This window comes from Pygocentrus nattereri, chromosome 9 (genome assembly GCF_015220715.1).
Source record: "Pygocentrus nattereri isolate fPygNat1 chromosome 9, fPygNat1.pri, whole genome shotgun sequence".
Taxonomy (NCBI): Eukaryota; Metazoa; Chordata; class Actinopteri; order Characiformes; family Serrasalmidae; genus Pygocentrus; species Pygocentrus nattereri.
Window position 1 is genome coordinate 7,225,589 of NC_051219.1, and position 26,712 is coordinate 7,252,300.

A 26,712-nucleotide genomic window follows, 5' to 3' on the forward strand; every position below is an offset into this window, starting at 1 on the left:
CCTCTCTGGGTAACCAGGTCTGTCTGAGAGCTCACAGTGAAAGCACAGTCTGGCCTCTCTGGGTAACCAGGTTTGTCTGAGATCTCACAGTGAAAAAACAGTCTGGCCTCTCTGGGTAACCAGGTCTGTCTGGCAGCTTACAATGAGAGCACAGTCTGGCCTCTCTGGGTAACCAGATCTGTCTGAGAGCTCACAATGAGAGCAGAGTCTGGCCTCTCTGGGTAACCAGGTCTGTCTGTGTTGGCCAGTTTCAATGGCCATTCTGTACTCACTGAGTACATTTCACTCAGTTTTCTGTCTTGAGTAGCTGAAGCTTGTGCTTTTGATATGTGGTCTCAGTACAGTGGGTGATGTAGTTTTGTTTTTGTTTGGTGATCATTTGGTTGGGTCTGATTTTCTGGGTGAGCGTGTGGTCAGGCTGATTGGTGTTGTGATGTTGCTGGGTTGTAGGTCACTGAGACTCAGGACCAGCTGGCTCAGGGGACCCCTGTCGATGTTCAGCTCCTGACTAGCCAGTGCTTTATAGTGGAATGACTGGGGGTCACTGTATTTTATGTTTTAAAAAAATGTAGAGCTCTTTTTTGGATATTTGGATTTTTTGGATAGAGCTCTTTCATTAGGAGTGGATACAGTCCTAATTCTCTCTCTCTCTCTGTTTTTACTATAATAACAGTATTAAATGCTGTATTATTGCAGCTTCTGCACTAGTTTTGCATTGTATAGTTTTGTGGGTGTGTCAGTCATATAGAACATAAAAGTGTAAAATGTCTGTAAATTGAACAGTTGCTGCATTTGTTTATGTCAGTGTTCATATAAAACAAGTACATCCAGTTTTATACCATGTCAACAACTTAGTAATATTGATTTTTTCTATTTTTATTCCTGTTATTGGTATTGTAGATGGTATTGATAATAGTTTTGGTGAGTTTTACATTTACAGCATTTAGCAGACACTCTTATCCAGAGTGATTTACAAGAATTGCTTTGTCTATCTAGAGAAAATATCTTTGCTAGTTACTTGTAGAAACATAAAGTCGCTGTTGACACCCAGAGAAAAGGAACAGAGTTGAACACAGAACTCTGGGCTGTACAATGCAACACAATACAATACAATACAGTAGACTACAATACACAGTGCAATACAAGAAAATATAAGTGCAGCTTATAATTCAGTGCTCATTTAAGTGCTGTGTAAAGAGGCGGTCTTCAGTCTGTGTTTGACGACAGCAAGAGACTCTGCTGTTCGGACAGCCAGTGGGAGTTCATTCCACCACCTGGGTGCCAGTACAGAGACACTTATCTTCCATGCGCCTTGAAGGATGGTGGGTCAAGCCGAGCTGTACTCAAAGCTCGAAGGTCTCATGGTCATTTCGAGATTTCACCATTGCCATGAAGAGTTAATAGAAAGTTATCAGACAAGAGTTTGATTGTACAAATACACCAAAGATGAAACTGATGAATAAAAAAACACTGTATGAAATTAGCACATTAGTTCATTTAGTGATCAGATCAGACCAAACACAGCTTTGATGAATAAAGACTGAGTTTATTTCATTGAGTTTATTTAATATCATGTTGGCGATGCGCCTGACAAAGTACCATTTCACCACAAAAGGGAGGTTCTTTACTGTACGTTATTTTCTGTTTATGATAATGAAGTGAGAAGTTACATTTTTACATAAACACTTCATCTCTCACTTCATGTCTCTCTAACAAAAAAATCTCCCCCACAAAATATCATGTTCTACATTTCTGTCTTGTTTTTTCTTCTTTGTGTGTTTGTTTATATGAGAGAGTTATACAGAATAAATTCAATTATGTAGTGTGTAGTTTTTTTTCTCTTCTTCTTAATTGCTTGTGTGAGATGTTGGTGTTGGTATAGATTGTTTATGTATTTGTGTGCAGAACCATAAATATGAGGACGTTTTTCTCCATCTCTCTACAGATTATGGAACTGCAGTATTACAGAGAAAGGCTGTAAAGCTCTGGTTAAAGCTTTGAAATTAAATCCTTCACACTTGAGAGAGCTGGATCTGGGTTGGAATGAACCAGGAGAGTCAGGAGTGAAGATGCTTTCTGCTCTACTAGAAGATCCTCACTATAAACTTGAGAAACTACAGTAAGATCTGCTTTTTGGTTTAGCATTTGTTAATTACATGCAGCTCACATTAAAGCTGATCCACACCTGATTACAGCAAAACCCTGACCTTAAGAGTCCTGATCTTTTATTCTCAATATCTTTTAATTAATATTTATCTTAAATTTAATATTTTAATGGTTTGGGATGCTGCCTTTTTTCCATTGAACTTCTCCATCACTATGCAAGTACATTATTGTTTATCTAATCTCCTCATAAAATTCTCCCGAAAGATGAATAACTTGTGCTTATTGGCTGTTTTGAATGGATATTATGTAAATAATGTGGTCTCTGACTTTTGCACAGTACTCTATGTGTGGGCTGGTGGTGTTTGATATATTGAAGATTAACATAATGTCAGTGACTCCTTTGGGGACCTTTTGTTGGGAGCAGCTGTAACTCCTTGATCTGAAGATTGGAAGGACTGAAGGGTTAAAGTGGCAGTGATGTGCTCGAATGTGAAGATGGACAGATTAAATAGATTTAATATCAGCCCAGTAATTCTGACTGATATACTGCCAGCACCGTTCTGACTGCAGGGTTGCTGTGAGGAGATCTTCCTTCACTTACTAGAGGAAGTAGCAACATTCTGTAATATGAACTTGTTAAAAATCCTGACTTGAACAGGTCAGATCTTAATATAGGGTTTAAGGAAGTTTCAGTGATAGGGATCCAGGTTCATAGTCCATCCAGACCTTCACCCAGTGGAAGTTCATCTGGAATAATCTGGAGCTCAGACTTTGTTCACCAGCCTCCTCCTGCACCAGGAGGAGAAACGGAGAAAGAGTTTTGTGTTTTTAGTGTTTGTTTAGTGTTGCTGATTCTTGTGCATATTTGAACGTGAAATCTGAGAATGAGAGAGAGATTTAATGATTTTATGAGAGGGGTCTCACTGTTCTGTCTAATGAATGTGTGATGGCTTTTACAAAGTTTACAGTCTGACTGTGATAAGTCTGTGTTCATGTCTGACATTCTGTCTTATTTTTGTTTACAGCCTCCGAACACCATTCACTGGGTCTGTGGACGACTTACACCGGATGTTTAGAAGACAAAATGTTTTTGGTCCCTTTTGAGTCAAGATGCAGCACAGGGATTTCCATTTTTTCTGCAGAACAGTGGCTGCACCCAAATGTCAAACTCCTAACCTTTGAGGATGACCTCACATTGTTTAATGGGACACAAACTGCTTCTCCTTGTCCCAAAGCACCTGGACTCCTGGGGACAACATCAACCCTCTCAAACCAGTGGAAATGTTGACAGACTTTCATAAACTCACTCTAGAAATCAACACTGTAGCTGGGAGAGTTGCAGCGTCTTTAAAGTTCCTACAAGTCAACACCCATGTACCCATGTAACTCCATCTGGAGCAAAAGTCTGTGATGACGCTAGAGTGAAAAGGAGACTACCTTTACAATGAAAATGCACTGAAAATGTATTTTTTGGATGCATCATTTTACCAGAATCTGTAAAGGATCTTGTTCCTTTCACTAACATGACAAAGTCGTTTTTTTTCCATCTCCTGTAAAATTTCTTCCAACAACAGCGAAGATCCATTTGAGAATCTGAGCTGGGCAAACTCAGTCAGCTTACAGTGAGAATGATGTTTAGTGTTATTTAGTGTGAATCTCCTATGGAGGACAGAGTGCATAACAACAACAGTATATCATGGAAATGCATGGAAACAATGTCTTTCCATTCCACCAGTTGAATATTTTGGGTATTTTCAGCCTCAGATATTTTATTTTATTCTAAGCTGCTTCTAGTCTTTAAGAGAAAGTGATGTTACAGGTTCTCATTTTCACTGTGATGGAAAGGCTCATTTAGTCCATGGTTAGTTTAAAAAATGTATTTCTTGACATTTTTGACTTGACCTGTTTGGTTATATTTCATTTAAATTTCACACTCATATGTACTTTACAAGTGATCATAGATCAAGATAAGCTAATCCTTTATTAGTCCCACAACAGGGAAATTCTCAGAGTTACAGCAGCAAAGAAAAAAAGAAGTAACAAGAAGAAAATCAACAAGCAAGTAATTAACTTTGTTAAGTAACAAGGTTTGAACAGTTTGATAATTGTTACTATATCTTCTTCTTCTTCTTCTTCTTTCGGCTGCTCCCTTTATGCCTGAAATTCATATGGAGTATTTCAAAATTGTAAAGACATTTTTTAAAAAAGTCACTTCGAGGTCTGTAATGTGTTCACCTCTTAATCCGGAGGCTACTGAACTTTATTCTAGCAGGTGAGACTCAAAATTGAACATCTGATTCGTCCAGAACATTGATGTGATCTTTGCTCCATTTTGGGTTTTGTGCCTTAGATGGAGAAAACGCTGACATTAGTTAAAATGTCCACCAGGTGGCAGTAATCACAGGACACCTAACAGCCTTTAAAAATTCACTTTAGTAAAAGTATGAGGAAAATGATACCATCTGTAAATGTTCATGAAAAAAAACATTTAAAAGACTTTTAATGTACTGACGTACAGTGATGTTCACTTTATAGACCTTCTTCATATTTATTCTGCCATGTTTCCTAAACCACTTGAGCTGACAAAAAGTATCTGTCCCCTTTTTTTTGTTTTTGTATATTTGATAAGTGTACTGTTCTGACTGTGGGCATGGTGGTGCAGTGGGTAGCTCGGTGCGGTGGGTGACCACCTCTGTGTGGAGTTTGCATGTTCTCCCCGTGTCTGCGTGGGTTTCCTCCGGGTTCTCCGGTTTCCTCCCACAGTCCAAAGACATGCAGTCAGGCCGATTGGACTTGCTACACTGCCCCTGGGTGTGAGTGACTGTGTCTGTCTGTCCTGCAATGGCCTGTCCAGGGTGTATCCTGCCTTCCGCCCGATGAGATTGGCTCCAGCACTCCTCCCTGAGGGAGAAGCGGCTTGGAAAATGGATGGATGGATTATTCTGACTGTACTCTCAGAAAGAAAAAGGTACTGTTCAGGTCCATTTTTGTTCCTCAAGCTACAAGCGATCTAAATCTGTACCCTCACAAGCACAATAGTGGTCTTTAAGGTCTAATTGTTTACCTTTAATGAGTGATAAAGGTACATTACATATACTTTGCAAATGACGGTACATATTTGTACCTTTTTATCACTAATTTAATTTTTTAAACAAAAAAAAGAGAGCATGTGTGGTCAGTGCATATTTTCAAAATTGCATATATATAAAAAAAATTATTCACATGTACTAAATTTCTTCAATTATATTTTTCCCTGTAAAGTCCAATTATGAAGTTTGTGTGTTTATGTACCAAAAACAGCAGTGGCTTTTTTACATTATGTTAATTTTTCAGTCTTTCTTTATCTGCTGGAATGAAACAGGCTGATTTGTTACTTTGCCTTTGAGACTGACGTTTGAATGTTCCAGGCTTGAAACATTCCTTATACTTCATATATTTCAGTGTGAATGGGTGAGGCTAAACTGCTTAGGCTGGATATGTCGATATATTTAATTGTGTTGAGTTTCATTACATCACAAAAAGTTTCTTGTCCCGGTAGGCCATGCCTGGAACACCCCCACCGGGAGGCGTCCAGGGGGCATATGGATCAGACGCCTGAACCACCTCAGCTGGCTCCTCTCAATGCGGAGGAGTAGTGGCTCTACTCTGAGGTCCTCCTGGATGACCGAGCTCCTCACACTATCACATAGCATGTAGCCCACCGCCCGATTGAAGAAAGTTCATTTCTGCTGCTTGTATTTGCGATTTCGTCGGGATGTAGGTCGACCGGTAAACACCACTTCAGTCTGGTACAGTGACCGCATTACTGCTGCCGCCTGTCCCAGCCTGCGGCCGAGCTCACAATCCCTCTTCCCGTCACTCGTGAACAAGACCCCAAGATACTTCGTCTTTAATCTCTTTGCCTTTTCGTTTGCTACTAGCCAGGCAAGACTGTGTTACTAAGTGCAGGCCAGTTCGTGGACAAACGGGGCTTTCACGCTGTGCTGCACACGGCCCATCTCGCAGATGTTTTACTGACACAGTGACCCCTGACTTTCTACCACATGACCAAATCCGGAGTTATAAAACCACTAAAGAAAACGGGCCGGACGGCCGTAACATGTGCTGCGTGGACATCCACTGCAACTGCATCTTATTTCACTGTAACTGCGCATTTTATCGCAGATGAGTGGCAACAGCATCTCATGTGCTCCAAACAAGAGCAGTAAATGACATCCTGTCAGCTCACCTACCACATCACTTCCATTTGTTTTATTAATAAAGGATATTGGAAATAAATTCATAATGGATCATTATAAACACTTTGCTTTAAAAGTAGCAAATAATCACACACTGAGAAAAAATAAGTCCTATATAGAAAAAAAGATGCATGAAGATGCTTTGATAATCGTTTTATAATCGCATCGCAGCCTCTGAATCTAATCAAATCATGAGTTACCAAGAGATTCTAACCCCTATTTCAAGGTGTGTCTTTGGTCTGTGCTGTTTTCCTTTTTTTACTTTCCTACTTTACATTTTTAAATCTTGCCTTTCTGTATGTCTGGTACTGGTGGTGGTGTGATTAACTTTGAGAATTGGAACGTCAAATTCACCTATTAAAAGGAGCCAGGATTTTCAAGTACATCTCGAGGAGTAGCCGTGTTAATAGACCAAAGTGTCCAATTCACAGCCAGTTCAACTCAGTCAGGCATGGCAGTGCAATAGGTTATTACAGGTTGCTTCTATGAAACACCTGTAGTTTTAGTTAAAACACTATATTTCAAAAACTATTCAGGTCACCCATCCAAATCATTGAATTCAGGTGTTCCAGTCACTTCCATGGCCACAGGTGTATAAAGCCGAGCCCCTAGGCCTGCAGACTGCTTCTACAGACATTAGTGAAAGAATGGGTCGCTCTCAGGAGCTCAGTGAATTCCAGCGTGGTACCGTGATCGGACGCCACCTGTGCAGCAAGTCCAGTCGTGAAATTTCCCCACTACTAAATATTCCACAGCCAATGGTCAGTGGAAGTGACTGGGAAAGACAGCAACTCAGTCACGAAGAGGTCGCCAACTTTCTGCAGAGTCAATCACTACAGACCTCCAAACTTCATGAGGCCTTCAGATCAGCTCAAGAACAGCGTAGAGCTTCATGGAATGGTTTTCCATGGTCGAGCAGCTGCATCCAAGCCTTACATCACCAAGCGCAATGCAAAGTGTGGAATGCAGTGGTGTAAAGCGAGTCTAGAGCAGTGGAGACATGTTCTCAGGAGTGACCAATTACGCTTCTCCGTCTGGCAATATGATGGACCAGTCTGGGTTTGGGTGGTGATTTTAATTGTATCCTGGACGCCAATTCGGATAGATCGTCTAACAAATGAAACGCCCAGTCTTTGACAAGGACTGGACTCTTTTCTTATTCCACATGATGACTCAGGTGTCTGGCGGTTTTTAACCCTAACAGTAGGCAATATTCCTTCTTTTCATCAGTTCACTTGTCCTTTTCTCGCATTGATTACTTTTTTATAGATAAAGCTCTCTTATCGAGAGTAAAATCCTGTTATCTCTGATCATGCCACCATATTTATGGCACTTATTATCCCAGATAAGTCTTTTATTTCAAAATTGTGGTGTTTCAATTCCCTCCTGCTTTCAGGTAGTGTTTTCACACAGGACCTTGCTGATAATATTCAAATAATTTTAGCATCAATAATACTCCAGATGTCTCCCCTCTACTGTTTGGGAAGCTTTAAAGACAGTGACTCGAGGTCAGACCATTTATTTATCTTTTCAAAATAGACAATGTAAAGAAAAACTACTTAAGTTGACCAATGAGATCGCACAGCTGGACATGCTCTGTGTCCTTTCCCTAGACCCACATACGTTTTGGAAAAGAACAGCTCTGCAATCTTAATTTAATCTACTCTCCACTCATCATGCGGAACAAATGCTTTTACGTTCACGGTAATACTTTTGATCATGGTGATAAATCTAGTAAGATCTTAGCCTCCAAGCTTAAACAGCAAACCGCTCAAAATTTCATATTGCAGATTTGTATGCAGTGTGGTCCACTCAATACAGATGCTTTGGACATCAATCATAATCGTTTTTTAAAACACTTTTATTCTTCATTTTATAAATCTGATTCTATTCCTCACATACAGCAAATGGAGAAGGCCTTCCAGCTCCTACTATTAGTACTTCAGCCAAGGCTGAATTAGACTCACCTATAATTAAAGAGGAAATTATTTTAGCCATTCAAGCAATGTAGAGCAGCAAGACCCCTGGTCCCGGCGGCTCCCTTGCAGAATTCTTCAAAAGAATTTCAGGTGAACTTGTTCCCACACTATTGGAAATGTTGAAGCAGGGTGTCCTCCCTACTACTCTAAGACAAGCGACCATTTCTCTGATATTGAAGAAAGATAAAGACCCCCGTGACTGTGGTGCGTACCACCCTATAAGTCTTCTTAATGTAATAAACAGCTAGAAACTGTGTGAGGTAGAATAATACATACAAATCAAACAGGGTCTTTTTTTCAACATTAGGATTATAAATATTATTTGTTCTTGGACCGCCTCTCTGACGTTTTACTCGTTAGATGCTGAAAAAACGTTTGACATTGTGGAATTACATCTTTTACACACTGCATAAGTTTGGCTTTGGCCCTGTATATATCTTGGATAAAGCTTTTTATATGTCCTCCTTAGCTTCGGTGGGCCAATGGGCTCTCTTCTAGTGTTTCTCCTCTTTTTCACGGGACACTTCAGGGTGATTCCCTTTCACCTTTGATCTTTGCTATCGTGATAGAAGCTTTAACAATCGCTATTCGTACAGATCCTGGGATTCGGGGGATTAGTCATGGAGGGCTTGAACATAAACTTTCCCTGCATGTGGACGATGTGGTTTTATTTATGACTGAACCTGGGATCTCTTTGCTCTTCATGTCATTAATATCTACAGTTCATTCTCAAGTTATAAATGAAACACTGTTAAAAGTGAATTATTCCCTGTTACTACTACAGCTAATGATCTACCTCAGAGCGCCTTGTCCTTCCATATTATCTCACACCGTTTCAAGTATCTTGGTGTTATCCTGACCTGTAAATATTCCAAACCTTTTAAATGTAACTTTCTATCAATATTCTCTGGGGTCAGGAAGATCTGTCCCATAGGTTCTCCCTTCCCCTGTCCTTAACTGGCTGAGTAAATTCAATTAAAATGAATATACTCCCCAAATTCTTATATCTCTTTCAATCAATTCCCTTGTTTTTGCCCAAATCAGTTCTTTAAAACTATTGACCAATAAATATCTGATTTTATTGGGAACAGTAAGCCCCCCAGAATTCACAAAGAGCTTATTCAAAGCCCTAAGCATGTAGGTGGTCTTGTGTCTTCAAACCTGTTTTATTACTGGGCTGTAAATCGCTGTAGCATTTTATTTCGGTGTGAAGGCCACTACTATCTCTTTGATGGCCGTATTATCTGCTCCCCTGGCATCAAGCTTTAAGTTAGCTTTTGCTAACCCAGTATTGAATGATTCCGTACATATTTGGTGCCGGTTTCGGAATCATTTTGGTCTTCAGTCTCCATCTATAAACATGCCAGTTGCAGCCAATCCCTTCTTTCCACCTTTGATGACAGACTCCACTTTTATTAGCTGGCACAGAGCTGGGATTAGGAAGGTCAAAGATAGGATAACACATTCTGTACTTTCTCACGGCTTGGTGATCGATTTCCTCTTCTTAAATCTCATTTTTTAAGATTCTTACGTTAGAAATGTTTTGACAGACTTCTCTAGCGCTCTCTCAAAATCACCCCTTGATGATATTCTGGGAATGTATCTTTTTGCACCCTTTTAGATTCTCATTTTGATTGCGTGGAAAAGTCCCACTCCACCTTCATTTGATCCCTGGCTTAAAGACGTTGCCTCATTTCTGTACTTGGAAATAGTTGCAGTTTGACGTTTCCCAGTATATCACAGTCATTCATTTAATTAATATTATTTATTTTGTAAAAATATATAGCTGTGCATGTCATTATATATATATATATATATATATATATACACACATACATATATATATATATACATACATACATACACACACACACACACACACACACATACACACATTATGTGTCACAGGTGACGGGGTGGATGTAGGTGGGATGGGTTTAGTTGGACTTGGGATGGCTTATTTGGTTAATTGTAGGGAACCAAACAAAATCTATGCATGTATCTTTTAGCTTTGTAAGCCTTTCTTCCTCCATACCCAATAAACAGAACGGTCGAAAGAAAGAACCAGATGTGACCCGTATTAAAACATTACTGCTCAAACACCTAAAAGGTGTTCAGTTATTGTACTATAGCGGGTTTAGAACAGAGGAAGGAGGGGAGAAACTGAACACACAGTGAAATAAAGCCTATTTTCTGAAAATAAAGGAATTAAAACCCTTATGCAGCGCCCCTGCACACCGAGCCATGGTAAATATATCAACCCTGGGTTCCGTTAATGGAGTTTAGTAGCTCTGAATACGGTATACGGTGACTGTGCCTCCAATAAACTACGGGGACTGGAGCTGTGCTAGTTCCCTCCTCTGATGAAATAAACAGCACTTACAATACTTAAATGTAGGATGTATATATTGGTGGATTTATTACACCCCGAAAAACAAACACTCTGAAGGTAATGAAAGGGTAAATTCACATAAAGCACTCACTGAAAAAAAATCATTTTGACACAACAAGCCATATGTACAAAATCCCATTGCTTCTCCTTAAAACACTGAAGTTCTCCTGCCTTATCTCATGTAAACGAGTATATTTCATTCAGAAATGTAATTTTTCTCTGAACTCAGATAAATACACTGAATAAAATAATATTTCTGAGTTGTTTCAACTTCTGGTCAAATTCAGGTTCATCTAGCTTTCTCTAGTCCTCTAAGGAGCTTCAGAGCTTCTTCTCAGGTAAGATGATGCAGTGTAAACTGAACTAATTCTCATTTCAGTTTGATGTACCTGTTTTTTTTTTGCTAATGACTTTTGACCGAAGTTCATCGTGTTCCTGCTGTTTTTATTGGATTTTTGCCACCAAGATAACGTCTAGCAAGTTAGCTAACGCTAGCCGGCTCTAGTTTCAACGGGCGACTCTGCTAGCTAGCCGCCTCTAGTTTCAGTGGGCGATGCTGTGTCCGAAACATGAAGGTAGCTGCCTTTACCTCAACGCTGCCCATGTAGGGACCGCAGCAGCCAGCACTGAGAGAAAGGCATTTGTGACCGACTCCCATTTGAAATGCATTCAGTTAAATGGTTGAGCAGGAATTACATCTACTAGTTAAGATGATCAGAGCACTAAGATGATTGAGAAACTGGGCCCTGTGCACGAACATTGCCTTGATTTTTTTTAAGTAAATCCAACACAATTTCTTTTCAGTGTAGATTCACCTTCCTCAGTTTGATGTCTTTATTGTTTAAAGATGAATCTGTTTCTGTCACATGGATGAGCCTCAGCAGCTCTTCATTCATGAGATGATGATGACGGTCAGACTGTCTGCTGTTCATGCGCCACAAATGATCTGATCCAGAAAAAACTCCCTCTGCCTCAATATGCTAATGACGCTGGAGTTTGCTGGAGAAGTTTTCTCAGGAAAATTCTAGCGCGTGTTTATTGAATATTCTAGTAGGACTGCAAAATGTCAGTTGAAGCGTTTTGGCCAGAATGAAAACGGCCACGGCGCAGCTTCGTATAAGCCACTCCTAAAGCTCCTTATGTATACTGCATGTTTTCCAGACCAAAGGTTTCTGGACGTCCTGAGTTCACTAAAGCTGACTGTACATCTGGAGATCTGGGTGTCAGTTTGTCAGAGTCCTAATTATTAGAAATGAAGCAGCTCAAAATCTTCACATTTATAGTTTTCATAGGTTTGTGTTCTGTGTTAAAACGGGGTGCTGTGGTCGTTTACATGCTCCCACCTGCTTTATTAAGATTGTGACCCTTATTAGTCCCACAACGGGGAAACCCGTCACCTCTGCAATCAAACCCAGTCATGCAATAAAACACCACATACACACCAGTGGGCACTGACCCGGAGTTGTGGGAAGCTCTATCCACAGTGCCCGGGGAGCAGCTGGTTAAATGACCTGCTCAAGGGCAACTCAGTCACAGACTGTCAGCTTAGAGAATCAAACCAGTGACCTTCAGGTCGCAAGGCTGGTTCCCTGACCACCAGCCTGCCTCCATGACTATGAGCCGTCAGAGGAAGGGGTCAATACATCAGAAAGTGGCACAAACTCAGCAAATTTACCATCAAAATCCAACAAAATAGAAAAGTGATTAAAACGAGAGATTCTGTAAAACAAGCAGATGGTTGAGAAACTCAACTCAGAGAGCTGCAACACTCTGCAGGACATTTAAAACCATTTGGCCTGGCTGGGAGCAGATTTTGGCTTTTAAACACAACATAACACCAAATTCTCCTTAATGTCCTGAGCCACGACACGGACAGGTTCAAATCCCACAACCAGCGCTCCTGATTAACCAAACCAGCCAGTGGATGAAAACTACAGTTACTGAAGTCCACATGGGTTTAGAAACCCCAAGAGGGTTTGGAGATGTTTGGAAATTTGTATTCATCTTAATATTTATGTTTTTCTTCACAAATAAATGCTTCCTGACCAACTAAACAGCTTTTAAATACATTTTTTCAAGTGCCTAAAACATTCAAACAACACTGCTTGTAGTTCAGTCTAAGAAACAGCCACAAGTGTCTGTGTGTGTGTGTTTGGGGGGGGGGGGGGGGGGGGGGGTGCAATATGTGGGCAGAGTCAGAGCCAGAGCAGGCCGGTCCCGAACAAGAGTCCACTACATAAAGTGAGGCTCCCAAACCCCAAAGCCTGGGGTGAATCTGGACCACAGGTTTAAGGAGCTGGTCAGCTGGTCAATGGTGGAAGCTGGCTGAGCAGGATATTAGAACCCCTGGTGGAACAGGAGAATGAAAAGATCATTTCCAACCCCATTTCCAAAAAAGTTGGGACGCTGTACAAAATGTAAATAAAAACAAAATGCAATGATGTGCAAATCATTTAAACTCCATCCTTCATTGACAGTAGAACAAAGACAACATATCAAATGAGCTTTTTCAAAAGTATTTGCTCAGTTTGAACATGTTTCAAAAGTGTTGGGACAGAGAAACAAAAGGCTGGTGGTAATATAAATAAATGGTAAAAAACTAACCTGGTGTTTTAAAGGTATCAGATCAGTAACACGACTGGGTGTAGATCATCTCAGAGAGGAAGAGTCTTTCAGAACTAAAGATGAGGAGGTTCTCTACTCTGAAAGACTGCACCAACAAATAGAACAACTCAAGAACCTTCCTCCACATAAAAGAAAAGAACTTCTGCTTTTCATCATCTGCTGTAAATAATAACATTAAAAGACTCAGAGAATCTGGAGAAATCTGTGTGTGTGAGGGACGAGACCCAAAACCAGGATTTGCTGGCCGTGACCTTAGGGCCCTCAGACGGCGCTGCTTTAAAAACAGACATGAATCTGTAGAGGTCACTGCAGGGGCTCAGGGACTGTTTACACCTAAAGGTCTAGTAGGGTCAGTTGATGGGGAGCGTATCCCAGCAGTCACTGGGCGGAAAGCAGAAAACACCCTGGACAGGTCGCAAGTCCACTGCAGGAAATGAAGATTCAATCAAAGAATAAATGCAGTAACTAAAGGTTTAAAGAAGTTTATGACGTGTTCACTACAAACCAGTGTCCACTGCTCTGATATCACAGTAGCAGTTTGTTTATAGAGTCACACGGACGCGTCTCAGTTTATATTATAAACACCACCAACATTTACATTTTTAAGCAGGACCCAAACTTTACAGACGGCTCCTTACTGTTTCCAGCGACTGAAAATCATTTCTACTCAGTGACCTGGAAAGATTGAGAAGTTCTGTGAAACAGAAAGTAGTTTGTGTCTGTTTTATCTCGAGTTAGAAAATGTTCTCAGACATTTTAGGAGGAGTTTGTGAGTGACAGGAGCGAAACGCGAACATCTGCTGAAGATCCAACATCAGCCCAACTTTACTGAGCTGTGCGCCAGTGGGTCCCCGAAACCCTGACCCGTCCCTGAGGTCAGTCTGGGGGGCTCCAGTCAAACTGATCAGACACTCTTATGAATCTGTGATGGACTGATGTCAGTTTTCAGCTGAAGATGGAAAATGAACGTCTTAAATAAACCCGTCCACTGTGGTCAGTCAGTGCTGCGGAATCTGCTGACCTGGTCTGAGGGTCTGTTCAGGAGCCGAGAGGAATAAGAACAGCGCAGTGCTGCCACCTGTCTGCTACATGCTGAACTGCACAAGCCGCGCAGCTCCTGAATAATGAAGACATTCAAGGAAGAGAAACATCCGTTCATTCGTTCATTCATGTGTCTCACAGTATCCCCATCAGACAGGACGATAGGCACTTACAATCAGGACCAAACGCAGTGAAGGAGGGGGATTTTATTGTAACAGGCCGTGATTCTCAGAAAGACATGAATAAAGTTGAGGTTCAGAGGAAGTCCAGACTTTTACTGAGGTGATTGACAGGTCTTTATTTTTCCTGAGAAACTCTCATAATTCATGATTCCTGTAAATTATGACCGCAGAAAGGAGCCGAAATAATGTCCATCAGTCTAATTATTAGTTGTTATTGTTATTATATACCAAACAAAAAAAGCCCAAATTAGTCTTGTTATTAAATAAATACACATTAACAAATAAATCAATACATTAATAATGATAATAATTACAAAAAGTATTAAACTTATGCAATCATTTATTTTACAACTAATAATTATTACAAATAATAGAAATGTGATTATAATAATTTTTAATAAAGCATAAATCAACATTTTTAATACTACTGAATAAATAAATCGATAAAATAATAAAGTACATAAGAAAAGTAATTAAAAACATGGTTATAAAAAGCTTTTCCCTCTTTATGATGTGCTGAGCTGTGATTGGTCTGTTAGTAAACTGCTCCTGCTTCCCTAAAAACATTAAACAGCAAGTTTTGTTTATATTGACATTAAGAATCACCGTTTCCCAAAATTAATCTCGGTTTTCTACACCATCAAAAACCCCATCAGACAGACTTTATCTCTCCTCCTTCTGGTGGTTTTTCTGGAGGGGATCAGTAAATTAGAGGTTTGGACTTTCCTTCAAAAATACTTCATTATAAACAAAATCAAAGAAGTGCCCTTAAAATGATCCACAGACATCACCAGTACTGGATCTGGCGTAAAGCTGGGCTGCCGGATCTGGCGTATATATGCTGGCCTGCTGCTGGATCTGGCATATATATGCTGGCCTGCTGCTGGATCTGGCGTATAGCTGGCCTGCTGCTGGATCTGGCGTAAAGCTGGGCTGCTGCTGGATCTGGCGTAAAGCTGGCCTGCTGCTGGATCTGGCGTATAGCTGGCCTGCTGGTGGACCTGGCGTAAAGCTGGCCTGCTGCTGGATCTGGCGTAAAGCTGGCCTGCTGCTGGATCTGGCGTAAAGCTGACCTGCTGCTGGATCTGGCGTAAAGCTGGGCTGCTGGTGGACCTGGTGTGAAGCTGACTTGTGGTCGTCACTCTCTTGTATTTATCTAATGGATTTGAAATGAAAATGAAATGAAAGTTCTGAAACTCTGTGTTGATATAAAAGCTGAGTAAAGAGCACAAATCTGAAAAACCACTGTCACTTCTCTGTCTTCACTGTTTGCAGCCATTTCAGGTGAACAGGAAGTTGTGTAATGGCGGCTGTTTCCTGTTTTCTCTTTGTTTCGTTTTATTCTCTGTACAGACTCCGTCTCAGTGGGTGAAGTCCAGCAGTCTGTGTGTCGAGGCTTCCTCAGAGCTCCGGCTTCATGGAGTTTCACGTTTGTTTGTTCATGTATTAAGGAATACAACTGTTTCAGCGTGTGACCGATTCTCCTGAGAGAAACTATGAGAACGAGGCCATCAGAAGATCCGGCACCTACAGGTTTAAACCCGTGGTCTCCAGAAACTACAGCAGCTACAGCCTCGGGCAGTAAGTAGCCTTCAGTAGCCATGTTTACTCACAGCCTTGTTATCCGTTAGTAATCGGAGTAGAAATCAGGACAGTCTAGTCTGATTGATCCATTCAGAACAGTTTCTATCCCACGGAATAATGTGGGAAGTCCAGTAAATAATCAGGTAAATAGGAGAATAATGTCCGATTAAACGCCTGAATCTGTAACTGTGTCACATCATAGCGAGAGGTTACAAACTGGTCCACAGAGGTGGTGAAGTTTCTGCTCTGGTCTTTAAAAGACGTCCAGCTTATGTGTCTCAGAACACGCCGCCATCCTCTCAGCCATCTTTAATAAGGACGTGTGAAGGACTTAGCTTAGCTTGGTAAATGGAGGAAGCAGACAGTAAGTAGGCCTTCAGTACCCACGTTGACTTGCAGCCTCATAATCCGTTAAAAATTTGACTAATTGTTCAATCGGAATAGAATTTGTCCATGTCCACACCTCAATCAGAACAGTCTAGTCTGCTTGAGGCCATTTGGAATGCAATTTCTATCCAGTTGAATAATGTGTGTAATCCTATAAATAATCTATTAAATAGAAGAATAATGTCTCTGTAAATATCTGTGTTTCCCCAATCAGAACGTTTAAGTACAATCTGGTCATTTGCATCACATCGTAGTAAAAGTTAATAATGTTCATCATAGTGGGAGCAGAAACTGGTCTGCAGAGGAGATGAGGTTTATGCTCTGATCTTTAAAAAACAGCGGAGGGACGAATGTCCAGCTCATGTGTCTCAGAACACAACGTGTTCCTCTCGGCCTTCTTTAATAAGGACATGTGAAGTACGTTTTCCTGTTGTTGAGTATAGTGAACATAAACACCTCAGTCTTAATCTAATGGCAATGCATTCAGTCAGATTGGCAAAAATCTTTGCATGTAAACACAGCCGGTGTTATGATGAAGTAGGCTGGATTTTTTCCGATGGGATGACCGTGTTTGACTTTCATGTTGGTTAGTGAGAGTTAATCTGGCTAATCCTACTTGGGCAACAGAGGATCTGCATTTTTACATTATCAAGCAGGTTCTTATCATTTATTAAGTCATAGATTTGAAGAATTTTTATTAATAAAGTATTATTAAATATAAGAATTAAAGATGATGTTTAAGGTCATTAAGGGCACTAATTTAGGACCTTTCTTTAATCCAGACCAGCACATTTTAGCTAGTGCTACAACAGTCGTGCTGAAACACAGCGGCCGGTGCTGCACCAGTTAGAAAAGGAAGCATTATCTCCAACACAACAGGCCATGACGTGCTAACGGCTTATGTCCAGTTCTCCTGGTCATCAGCTGCCGCTCTCATCTTAGGACTGAGAACCGATTTAAAGGAAAGGTTCGGCAAAATATAAGATGAAGCGATTTCCTACTCACCCCAATGTGGTCTTTCAGCCCAGACCCGGCTCTGACCCTAATGTCGGTTCGGAGCTATGAAGCTGCGATTTCTAACAAACGCTACAAGTCAATATATCGACACTTTTCATACTTCAGCCATGTGAGGTAATGCACATCAATAACAGGAGCACAGTGGAAAGTAACGGAGCTGCTGAGTTCTTGTCTAAATGATACGCGGTTGGTGGGAACTACTTTTTCTTCCGCCTTGTGAAACATCTCAGGATAAACCACAACACAGAATACGAGGCATTTATGATGAGGCGGGCAGACGAGGAGAGCGGTGTCAGGTGCTGCTGCCAGGGCAAGACAAGCGCCTCTGGCGGAGCGCGGCGGTACTGCAGGCCGGCGCTGTCCAGGTGCAGAGGCCCAAAATGAGCTTTAAGCTGCGCTGAGCTCTGTCGCTGTTGGAGCTGTTCAGATGAATAAATGTGGTTATGAAATAAGTGAGGAGATAAATACGCGCTGCAGCAGATAGCCATTTATTCAGATAGGGCTTCCTAAAGAACTGGTCATTTAAAGTGGATTACATAGACTAGGTGTCATTAAATTATACAGAGCAATGGCGATAAAACAGCCATGATGAACTTTGAAAAATAGATACTAGAAAAGATGGATTAAAAACAACATTTTATCTCTAACACATCTATTATTATTTACAGTCAGTCTAATTCAGAGTTTTAAATAAATACATTACTCTGATGTCTTATTTTCTTTATGAAGCTGTGATTTGATCAACATTACTTTTTTATATTTACCAGACAAAATTTGTACAAAGTATTGGATCGGTATCGGTGCCAGCCTGAATTTTAAATCGGTGGTATCGAACATCCCTGTCCTTCAGAATCCGGCATCTACAGGGTTAAACCCGCGGTCTACAGACGGACAGTAAGTAGCCTTCAGTGCTGGGATCGGGCAGGTCGGGTTCCTCGGACTTTGGACCGGATGAGGGCTCTTTCCCGATGGCTGGTTCGGGGTCTGTTAGTCGGTTTGACCGCGTGTCGTTGGAGTTTCGTGCTGACCACAGTAAAGTACCGCTCATCCACAAACACTGGGAGCTTTAGCAGCAGAGCTCAGATGAAGAAACCAGGTTCAAACTGTTCAGACTGATCTGAGAAAAATCTCTCAGCTCTTATTTTGCCCGTCTGTGGTCAGAGTAGAGCACGAGCCCGAGTGAAGGTCAGTGAAATATGAGCAGGTTTTGACCTCGGCAGGTGATTTTCAGACGGAGCCGCTGTGTTTGATTACTACATCCTGCTGTATCTCCTCAGGAATCAGACCATCTGACTCTGCAGTTCAGCTTCATGCAAACATCATCAGGAACCTGCAGATTCCCTACTTGTACTGAAATGATCAACACAGTAACAGTATTTTTACTCCAGTAGAGATTCTCATTACTCTTTACACACCTGCACATTAGACACATGGGGATATGATAGAAGGTGGAAATAATGGTACCAGTTAAATTACACGACCCTCACACAACAGCAGACTGAAGTCTTTTATGCTGGAGAACAGAGAAGCAGAGAGCTGCATATGTGAACAGCTGAAAACTAGTTTCATTAAACCCTTCAACCTTTAAATGCAGACATTTGTTTGGGTTTCATAGCTCAGGAACCACTTAAAGCTTAGAAACACATCATCACAGTTGGTAGTACGGACCCTTTCTGAATATTGGACTACTGTGTGTGGAGTAATTCATCGTCATATTATCCAGAACTGGTTCTTCTTCAAGATCTTATGGTGTTTCTCCTTATGAGTCTTGGTTCCTCTCAGTGGTTTTACCTTCATAGGTTGTTATGAATGCATCATTATGAGTAACACCTGTATTTCTTCTGCACTATTTCTTTGTGTAAACATTAACCAAACAGTCTTTTCTCACATGTTTAGTGTTTCTGTAGCTCCTGCTGAAGATTCAAGTAACATAATTGAAAGAAAATGTCTCATTGGTTGACCTCCAAAATGAGCAGCTCTGTGGAACACAAGACTGAAGAACGTCAGAGGTGAGATTTACATGAAGCATAAATGTTCTTACACTGACCAAAACTATGAGACTCCACTGCACCTGGATGTGGATCTTAGAAAAGTGAATAGAGAACAGAGAGAATCTCAGTGGTCAGAAAAATTGGTCAGGACCTTTCACCGACAAAAGTTGGGAAGGTACGTGAACTGCAAATAAAACAAAAAAGAGTCGTTTGTTTTACAGATATTTAATTAAAAACAGCTCAAAGAAGAGGTTTAATATTTTTTCTTTACTGTTTTTTGTAAATTTGTGCTAAATCCAAATTTGGTGCTTTCAACATGTTGCAAAAAAGTAGGGACAGGTCAGTGAAACCCTGGGAACTTTGTGGATCAAAAACACCTGGTTGGAAATTTACACAGGGTCCGGGGGACGGGGGCACATACCCCATCACCCGACCCAGGCTGGGGACCCAGGGTAATTAGGTGGGGGGCTATGACTCGTCTCTCTCCTGGCTCTCTCCAAGCTGCATTAGCGTAGCTCTTATGCCGGCTCTCTTCAGTAACTACTACACTGCAACCTGAGCTTATCTGCACACTTTATAGCCGACTAAAGGAGCTCGACTTCCACCAGTGACGTACACTTTCCTGTGTCTGTGGCCACATTCAGGAACTTCTTTCTCTGGGAGAGACTCACTTCCCACAACAAGTCCAATACGTTAGACTGAGCCGCACACACAGGTGCAGTTAGGCTGTTATGTTGTTGACTGGAGACGAAATGTTGAGGACTTCATTTAGCAACGGCTAAAAAAGGCAGTTAGAACTACGACTGAAAAATAAGCAGCCTGTAATAATTCATATGATTATTAAGTGTTTGTTGTAGACAGAGAGGGAAGATGTATTAGGGATGGAGGATGGAGCTCAGGGAGGAGCAGATGAGGAGAGAGGAGAGGAAAGTGTTCAGGCAAGAGTCAGAGGAGAAGAGAGGGCAGAGGAAAGAGAGAAAGATGAAGAAAACAAAACTAAATCAGCTTAATGAGGAATATGATCTCTCTGTTTAACATTGTTGCCCATTGATTTCTGGGTAAAACAGCTAATATAGTATCTAATCTGACAGCCTGATGTGGGAAAATAACCTTTCCTGAAGGTTCAGCACTGACTTTGATTAATACTGTGTCAAAAACACCAAAGAAGAAAGTGAAGTTTTAAAGACTTTCAAGCCATAAAATGAAGTCCATTCACAGAAAGTGTGTAATACATGTGTGTCACTCTGACGTGTGTCGGCCAAATGTAGAAGGAAAAAGTAGCAGCTTCCACTTCACCTTCTCCAAAGAGTGTTTAGAGAAATGACTGAGTGTAATAAGAGATGAAGCCACTGTGTGATGGTGGGAGACGCAGGAAAGACTACGGCTCTTAACAGATGGTTGAATGTGTTTTAGTCACTTTCAGAGTGAGAGACCAGACTCTCCTGAGCCCAGCTGTGTGTCTATGAAGAGTGATCAGTCAATGGGTAGAGGCATTTACTTCAAACAGGGAGAGTCTTCACCTGAACTGAGGTGAGTACAGTATCATGGATATTTGTTACCCCCCTGAACAGAGGGAGTAAAAGACCACCTGTAAACACCAGTGCAGTTTCCCCATAGATGGCTTTATCTAGAATGAGGAAAAGCCTGTGATCGCCCCCTACTGTCTGGATCGAGGCATAGCCAATCCATCTCAGATCACTATAATAAGAGCTACTGGTAGATTCCCTGTTTAAGAGAAGAGCTGAGCTTTATGTCTGTTAATCCTCTTTATCATGGATTAACCATCATTTTCCTACTTTTTACACATGAATTCTCAAATGGCTCCAGAGTTATGATTTTACCACAGATTAATTTTTCTATTTATAAGCTGCTGGGCAACAAATCATGTACCACTATAGTTATTATTAGTTCTAGTAATGTTGAGTAGATTTACTCTAATTATTTTTTATGAGCTGAATTTGAACAAGTGAGAATTTTTTTTTTTTTTTTAACCTGTCATGTCTGGCAATTTTTGCGAACGGAATGGTAATCCGAATGCACTGATGTACCAAACATATTTGTTTTCACAAGAACAGCTCTATAGGTTACTAAAGCCTATTCTTGTTAATGTTTGTATTTTATTTGTTTGGCCAGGCCTGACAGGCAATAAAGGAGAGAAAAAAGAGGACAGGAAAGAAAGAGAAGAAGGGAGAAAAAAAAGAAACAATAATAATAATCATAATAATAATAATAATTAAAAAATAAATAAAAATAAAAGAAACAAAAAAGAAAGTTTTTACCTGTTGGTCTGTTTAGTGGTTCATGCTGTATAAATATCATATAGATTAATTTTTTTTTCCTGCTTTTCCATAGCGCCCAAAAGGAGAGAGCAAAGATCACCATGACCCATCTGGAGTCCATATTCCAGGTGTGTGTTTGTACATGTATATACATATAATTGTGGGTAAACTGTGTTTATTTTCTCCTGAGAATCTCACATTAATCTCCAATCAGCCTGTAGTATTAACTACTCCAACACTCCACTACCCCACAGGAAGACCTACACAGCTAACATCACATCACACAGTGTGACTGAGGGCTGTTTCAGGATAGGTTTGTTACAGGGTTAGATCACATCATTCTTTTTCCTTCTGAGATCTGATACTGATCCCATCAATACTGTCTGGTCATCTTTAATCAGTGGTATGTATGATTTGGTTAAGAGTCCATAGAGACTAATGTTAGTACCAGGTAACTACCTAAGATCTAACAGCATGTCTACATTGGCACTGCCTGCTCAGAATTCTTTATCAGCACACATGTTGAATGCTGTATCGACTCAGGGCCTCCTTTTATGTGACGGTCTCTTCATTCATAAACCCTGTAATAAACGTAATTGATGTAACAGTGTGACACAAATGAATCTGTTCATCTGTGTGTTTGACATCAAAGAAGGTCTTTAAAGTGATTCTTTGCCAGTCGTACTACATTCTGAACATTCTGACTGGAAAAAATCACCCTGTGGTCCAGAAACAGCGCTGCAAAATATCTGTTGTGTTCTGTGAATCGTCATTCGCCTCCTAAATGTAAATGTGTTAAAACTGGAACTGAATAAAGTGAATAAGCTGTAACTAATATAGTAGATGTGTATTAGAGACCATATAACACAGTTAGACCGTATTTTTCAGTTTTTCTTAATACATATTGTCCCATTTAGTTTTGCTTACCTTTCCATAACAAACAATTAAAATAAATTATTAAAAATTGATAAAATATTTAAAAATCCACATTTCTCAATAAAAAACATTGGTAATTAGAATATAAAGTTTATAGCTGTGAAAGTTTCAGATAACAGCATGTTGCCTACATTCAGCTCCAGAATCGTTGGCGGCCTTCATGAAAATGAACTACAGTCAGTGTATTATATAAGTCACACGTGCAGTGAGTGACATGTCCAGCATAAAGAAATGGGTCAGCAGCATATTTTAATTTCTACACTGTGATCTGGAACAACAACAGAAACATGTTTTCTTCAGTAACACTTCGCTGCCTTCTCTGGAGAGAATAAGAGCACTGAGCTGTTTTCTGTAATGCTTATCAAAGGTGGAGAACACTTGGTGAGGGGTCTCAGACCACTCCTCCATGCAGAACGTTTCCACTTCCTTAATGTTCTTCAGTCTTCGTTTGTGGACGTCCCTCTTCAATTCACACCACAAGTTTTCAGCTATATAATATGTAGTAGACTGATGTGATTTGAGCAGTTTGTTGTTTTTATCAAGTGTTTTATTAAATAAAAAATCTCTGCAGACCAGTTTTAAAGTTTCTCAGTGGTCCTGATGTGAGAACCACTGAACTAGGACATGGTGGTGTTTCAGCTGTTCTCTGTTAATGTTCATGTCCAATCAGGAACTGGAGCACAAAGTCATCTCTCTGGTGAAGAATCAGCTGAAGAGGTTCAAGAAGGTGCTGAGTCCAGATTTCCCAGCATGCTCTGAGAGGGAGGTGGAGGGTGAGGTGGATCAGACTGTCAGAGAAGGAACACTGCAGATCGCACTGCACGTCCTGAGGAACATGAACCAGACAGACCTCGCCAGCACACTACAGACCAGTAAGAACTCTGTCCCACTGGAACACTGAGCAGTTCTGGAAAGCCTGTATATACAGTGGTGGTCTTTGCATGAGGCTTAGGGTCCCCATGAGAATACAAAGTAGATTTATTGTGCGTGTTAAATTTATTTATTTTATTATTTTAGTAATTTTATTAAGTGAAATTATCTCACTGTACTGGCAGATGATTTTATTTGTGTCAGGGATTTTTCTTAAAAGAAGTAAAATTATCTGTTAATATAATGAGAAAATTTTACTCAATAAAATTACTTATAAAAAGTACTCTAATAATATTCAAACTCCAATCTCAAAATTAGATATTGAAATTAGGGATATTGACTAGATTGAAGATGATTTCACTTCCAAGACATCATTTTGTGCAGTGTAGTGGGCTGTGCCACTGGGGGACCACCCAGACCCTCCACTAGTTTAAAAATGTTCCACCAGGGGGCCCCATTCCTGTCTTTAGCCTGTAATCTCAGAATGACTAATTCCACCCATTTGTACATATACGCTCTGTTCTGACACACTTTCCCTGATACAGAGCACATTCCATTATTTCTTTTCCATAATGAAGTTCATTATTTTTATAAGTGACGAGTAAACTGAACAGAGAAGTTCTGGAAAGTTAAATATAAACAATCTGGAAGGAATTTCTTCAGGACAAAAGAGCAGGAAGATGATCCTTTGTTATCTAAATTAATTGTGGGTATTTAATTTTGCTGATGGTTCCTAGACAAGAGAACCAAAGAGCACAGTTCAGTTGAATATTGTGCTCCGTGTTGATAGAAGGGTAATGTGTGCTACTGTGTTTGTAGTAAGGATGTCAGACATTAACATGTTTATTGTTATTGTTTATTGTAATAAACTTTTTTCAGAACTGGTTCCTACTTGTCATCAAAAGTTCAAATCCACATTGAAGAAGAAATTCCAGAGAATTAATGAAGGAATCTCATATCATGGAGGCTCAACACTTCTGAATGAGATCTACACAGAGCTCTACATCACAGAAGGTGGGAGTGGAGAGGTCAATAATGAACATGAGGTGAGACAGATTGAGACAGCGTCCAGGAGACCAGCAACACAGGAGAGACCCATCAACTGCAGTGACCTCTTTAAAGACACAGCCATCAGAACTGTACTGACTAATGGAGTCGCTGGAATTGGAAAAACAGTCTCAGTGCAGAAGTTCATTCTGGACTGGGCTGAAGGAAAAGCTAATCAGGATATCCTCTTCATAATTTCACTTCCTTTTAGGGAGCTGAACTCAGTGAAGAGTAGAAAACTCAGTCTGGTTGATCTTCTTCGTCTCTTTTTCACAGACATAAAACAATTAAAACCAGCAGATTATCATCAGTACAAAGTCTTGTTCATCTTTGATGGTCTGGATGAAAGTCGACTTCCTCTAGATTTCCAGAACAATGAGAGCTTGTCTGATGTAACACAGTCAGCCTCAGTGGATGTGCTGCTAACAAACCTCATCAAAGGGAATCTGCTTCCCTCTGCTCTTCTATGGATCACCTCTCGACCAGCAGCATGTGGTCAGATCCCTCCTGAGTGTGTTGACCAGGTAACAGAGGTACGAGGATTCAGTGACCCACAGAAAGAGGAATACTTCAGGAAGAGGATCAGTGACCAGAGTGTGGCCAACAGAGTCATCACACATATGAAGTCATCAAGAAGCCTCTACATCATGTGCCACATACCAGTCTTCTGTTGGATTGCAGCCACTGTTCTGGAGAGGATGCTGGGTGAAGCAGAGAGTGGAGAGATCCCCAAGACTCTGACTCAAATGTTCACACAGTTCCTGATCTTTCAGATCAAACACAAAGACCAAAAGTACCATGGAAATTGTGACACTGATCCTCAGCAGACTAGAGAGATGATTCTGGCTCTGGGAAAACTGGCTTTCCAACAGCTGGAGAAAGGCAACCTGATCTTCTATGAGGAAGACCTGAGAGAGTGTGGCATTGATGTCAGAGGAGTGTCAGTGTACTCAGGAGTCTGCACTCAAATCTTCAGAGAGGAGTTGGGGCTGCACCTGGGGAAGGTGTTCAGCTTTGTCCATCTGAGTGTTCAGGAGTTTCTGGCTGCTTTGTTTGTATTTTTCTCCTTTATTTCTCAGAACAGAAATGTGCTGAACCATCAAACACATTCAAAATCAACAATGACTGATTTTCTCAAGAGTGCAGTGGACAGAGCTTTACAGAGTGAGAATGGACACCTGGACCTTTTTCTCCGTTTCCTTCTGGGTCTCTCACTGGAGTCCAATCAGACTCTCTTACGAGGCCTGCTGACTCAGACAGGAAGCACTTCTAACTGCAGAGAGGGAACAGTTGAGTACATCAAGGAGAAGCTCAGGGAGAATCTCTCTCCAGAGAAATACATCAATCTGTTCTACTGTCTGAATGAACTGAATGACCACTCTCTAGTGCAGGAAGTCCAGACATACCTGAACACAGGAAAATATTGCCGTCTGTCTGGATTCACCCTCTCTCCTGCTCAGTGGTCAGCTCTGGTGTTTGTGTTGTTGAACTCAGAGGAAGAGCTGGACGTGTTTGATCTGAGAAAATATGACCGATCAGAGGAATGTCTTCTGAGGCTTCTGCCAGTCGTTACAGCATCCAGAAAAGCTGTGTGAGTATTTTCATTAATACACATTTTACTGTACTGTTTATTTTAAGAGTAATTTTAGGCGTAAAGTATTCCATGATTTTAGTGGAATGCAGTCCAGAAAACCCCTGTCCTGATTAACAAGCCCTTACTGAGTTAAAGTGGATGTGTTGGTGCAGGAAATCACTACAATGTGCAGGGTTGGGATGTAAAAGTGTACAAGGAGAAAGAAATGAGGTTCTGAGTTCAGTCCAAGTTACATTTTGAACAGGCAATATTCAGGATACAGTCACCTTTTTAAACTTTTAAGATTTGGAAACCCACCAAATAAAAACATTAAATTTTCAGAAATAACACTATTAATACTTCTTAATTGACTATTTTAAAACCTCAATCAAAGAAAAGAGGACAGAATGAAAGGTGTTCTACTGAATATGGTAGAATATTAGAGGCAGAAGGTGGTACAGTATT

General features: G+C 40.6%; 3 protein-coding genes across 3 annotated transcripts in view; 2 read left to right on the forward strand and 1 right to left on the reverse strand.

Moving 5' to 3' along the window:
* Positions 1–3,633, forward strand: part of LOC108415080 (NACHT, LRR and PYD domains-containing protein 3-like) — a 27,879-nt gene extending 24,246 nt beyond the window's left edge. Inside the window, exons 6-7 of the mRNA XM_037540865.1 lie at positions 1,946–2,119; positions 3,132–3,633. Coding sequence (XP_037396762.1) covers positions 1,946–2,119; positions 3,132–3,210 — 253 coding nt within the window. The 3' untranslated portion in view covers positions 3,211–3,633. The remainder of the gene's footprint in view (positions 1–1,945; positions 2,120–3,131) is intronic.
* LOC108415618 (protein NLRC5-like) overlaps positions 1–26,712 on the forward strand; it is an 802,877-nt gene that overhangs the window by 663,293 nt on the left and 112,872 nt on the right.
* LOC108415395 (NACHT, LRR and PYD domains-containing protein 3-like) overlaps positions 1–26,712 on the reverse strand; it is an 843,678-nt gene that overhangs the window by 638,418 nt on the left and 178,548 nt on the right. The gene's annotated exons all lie outside the window — the stretch shown is intronic.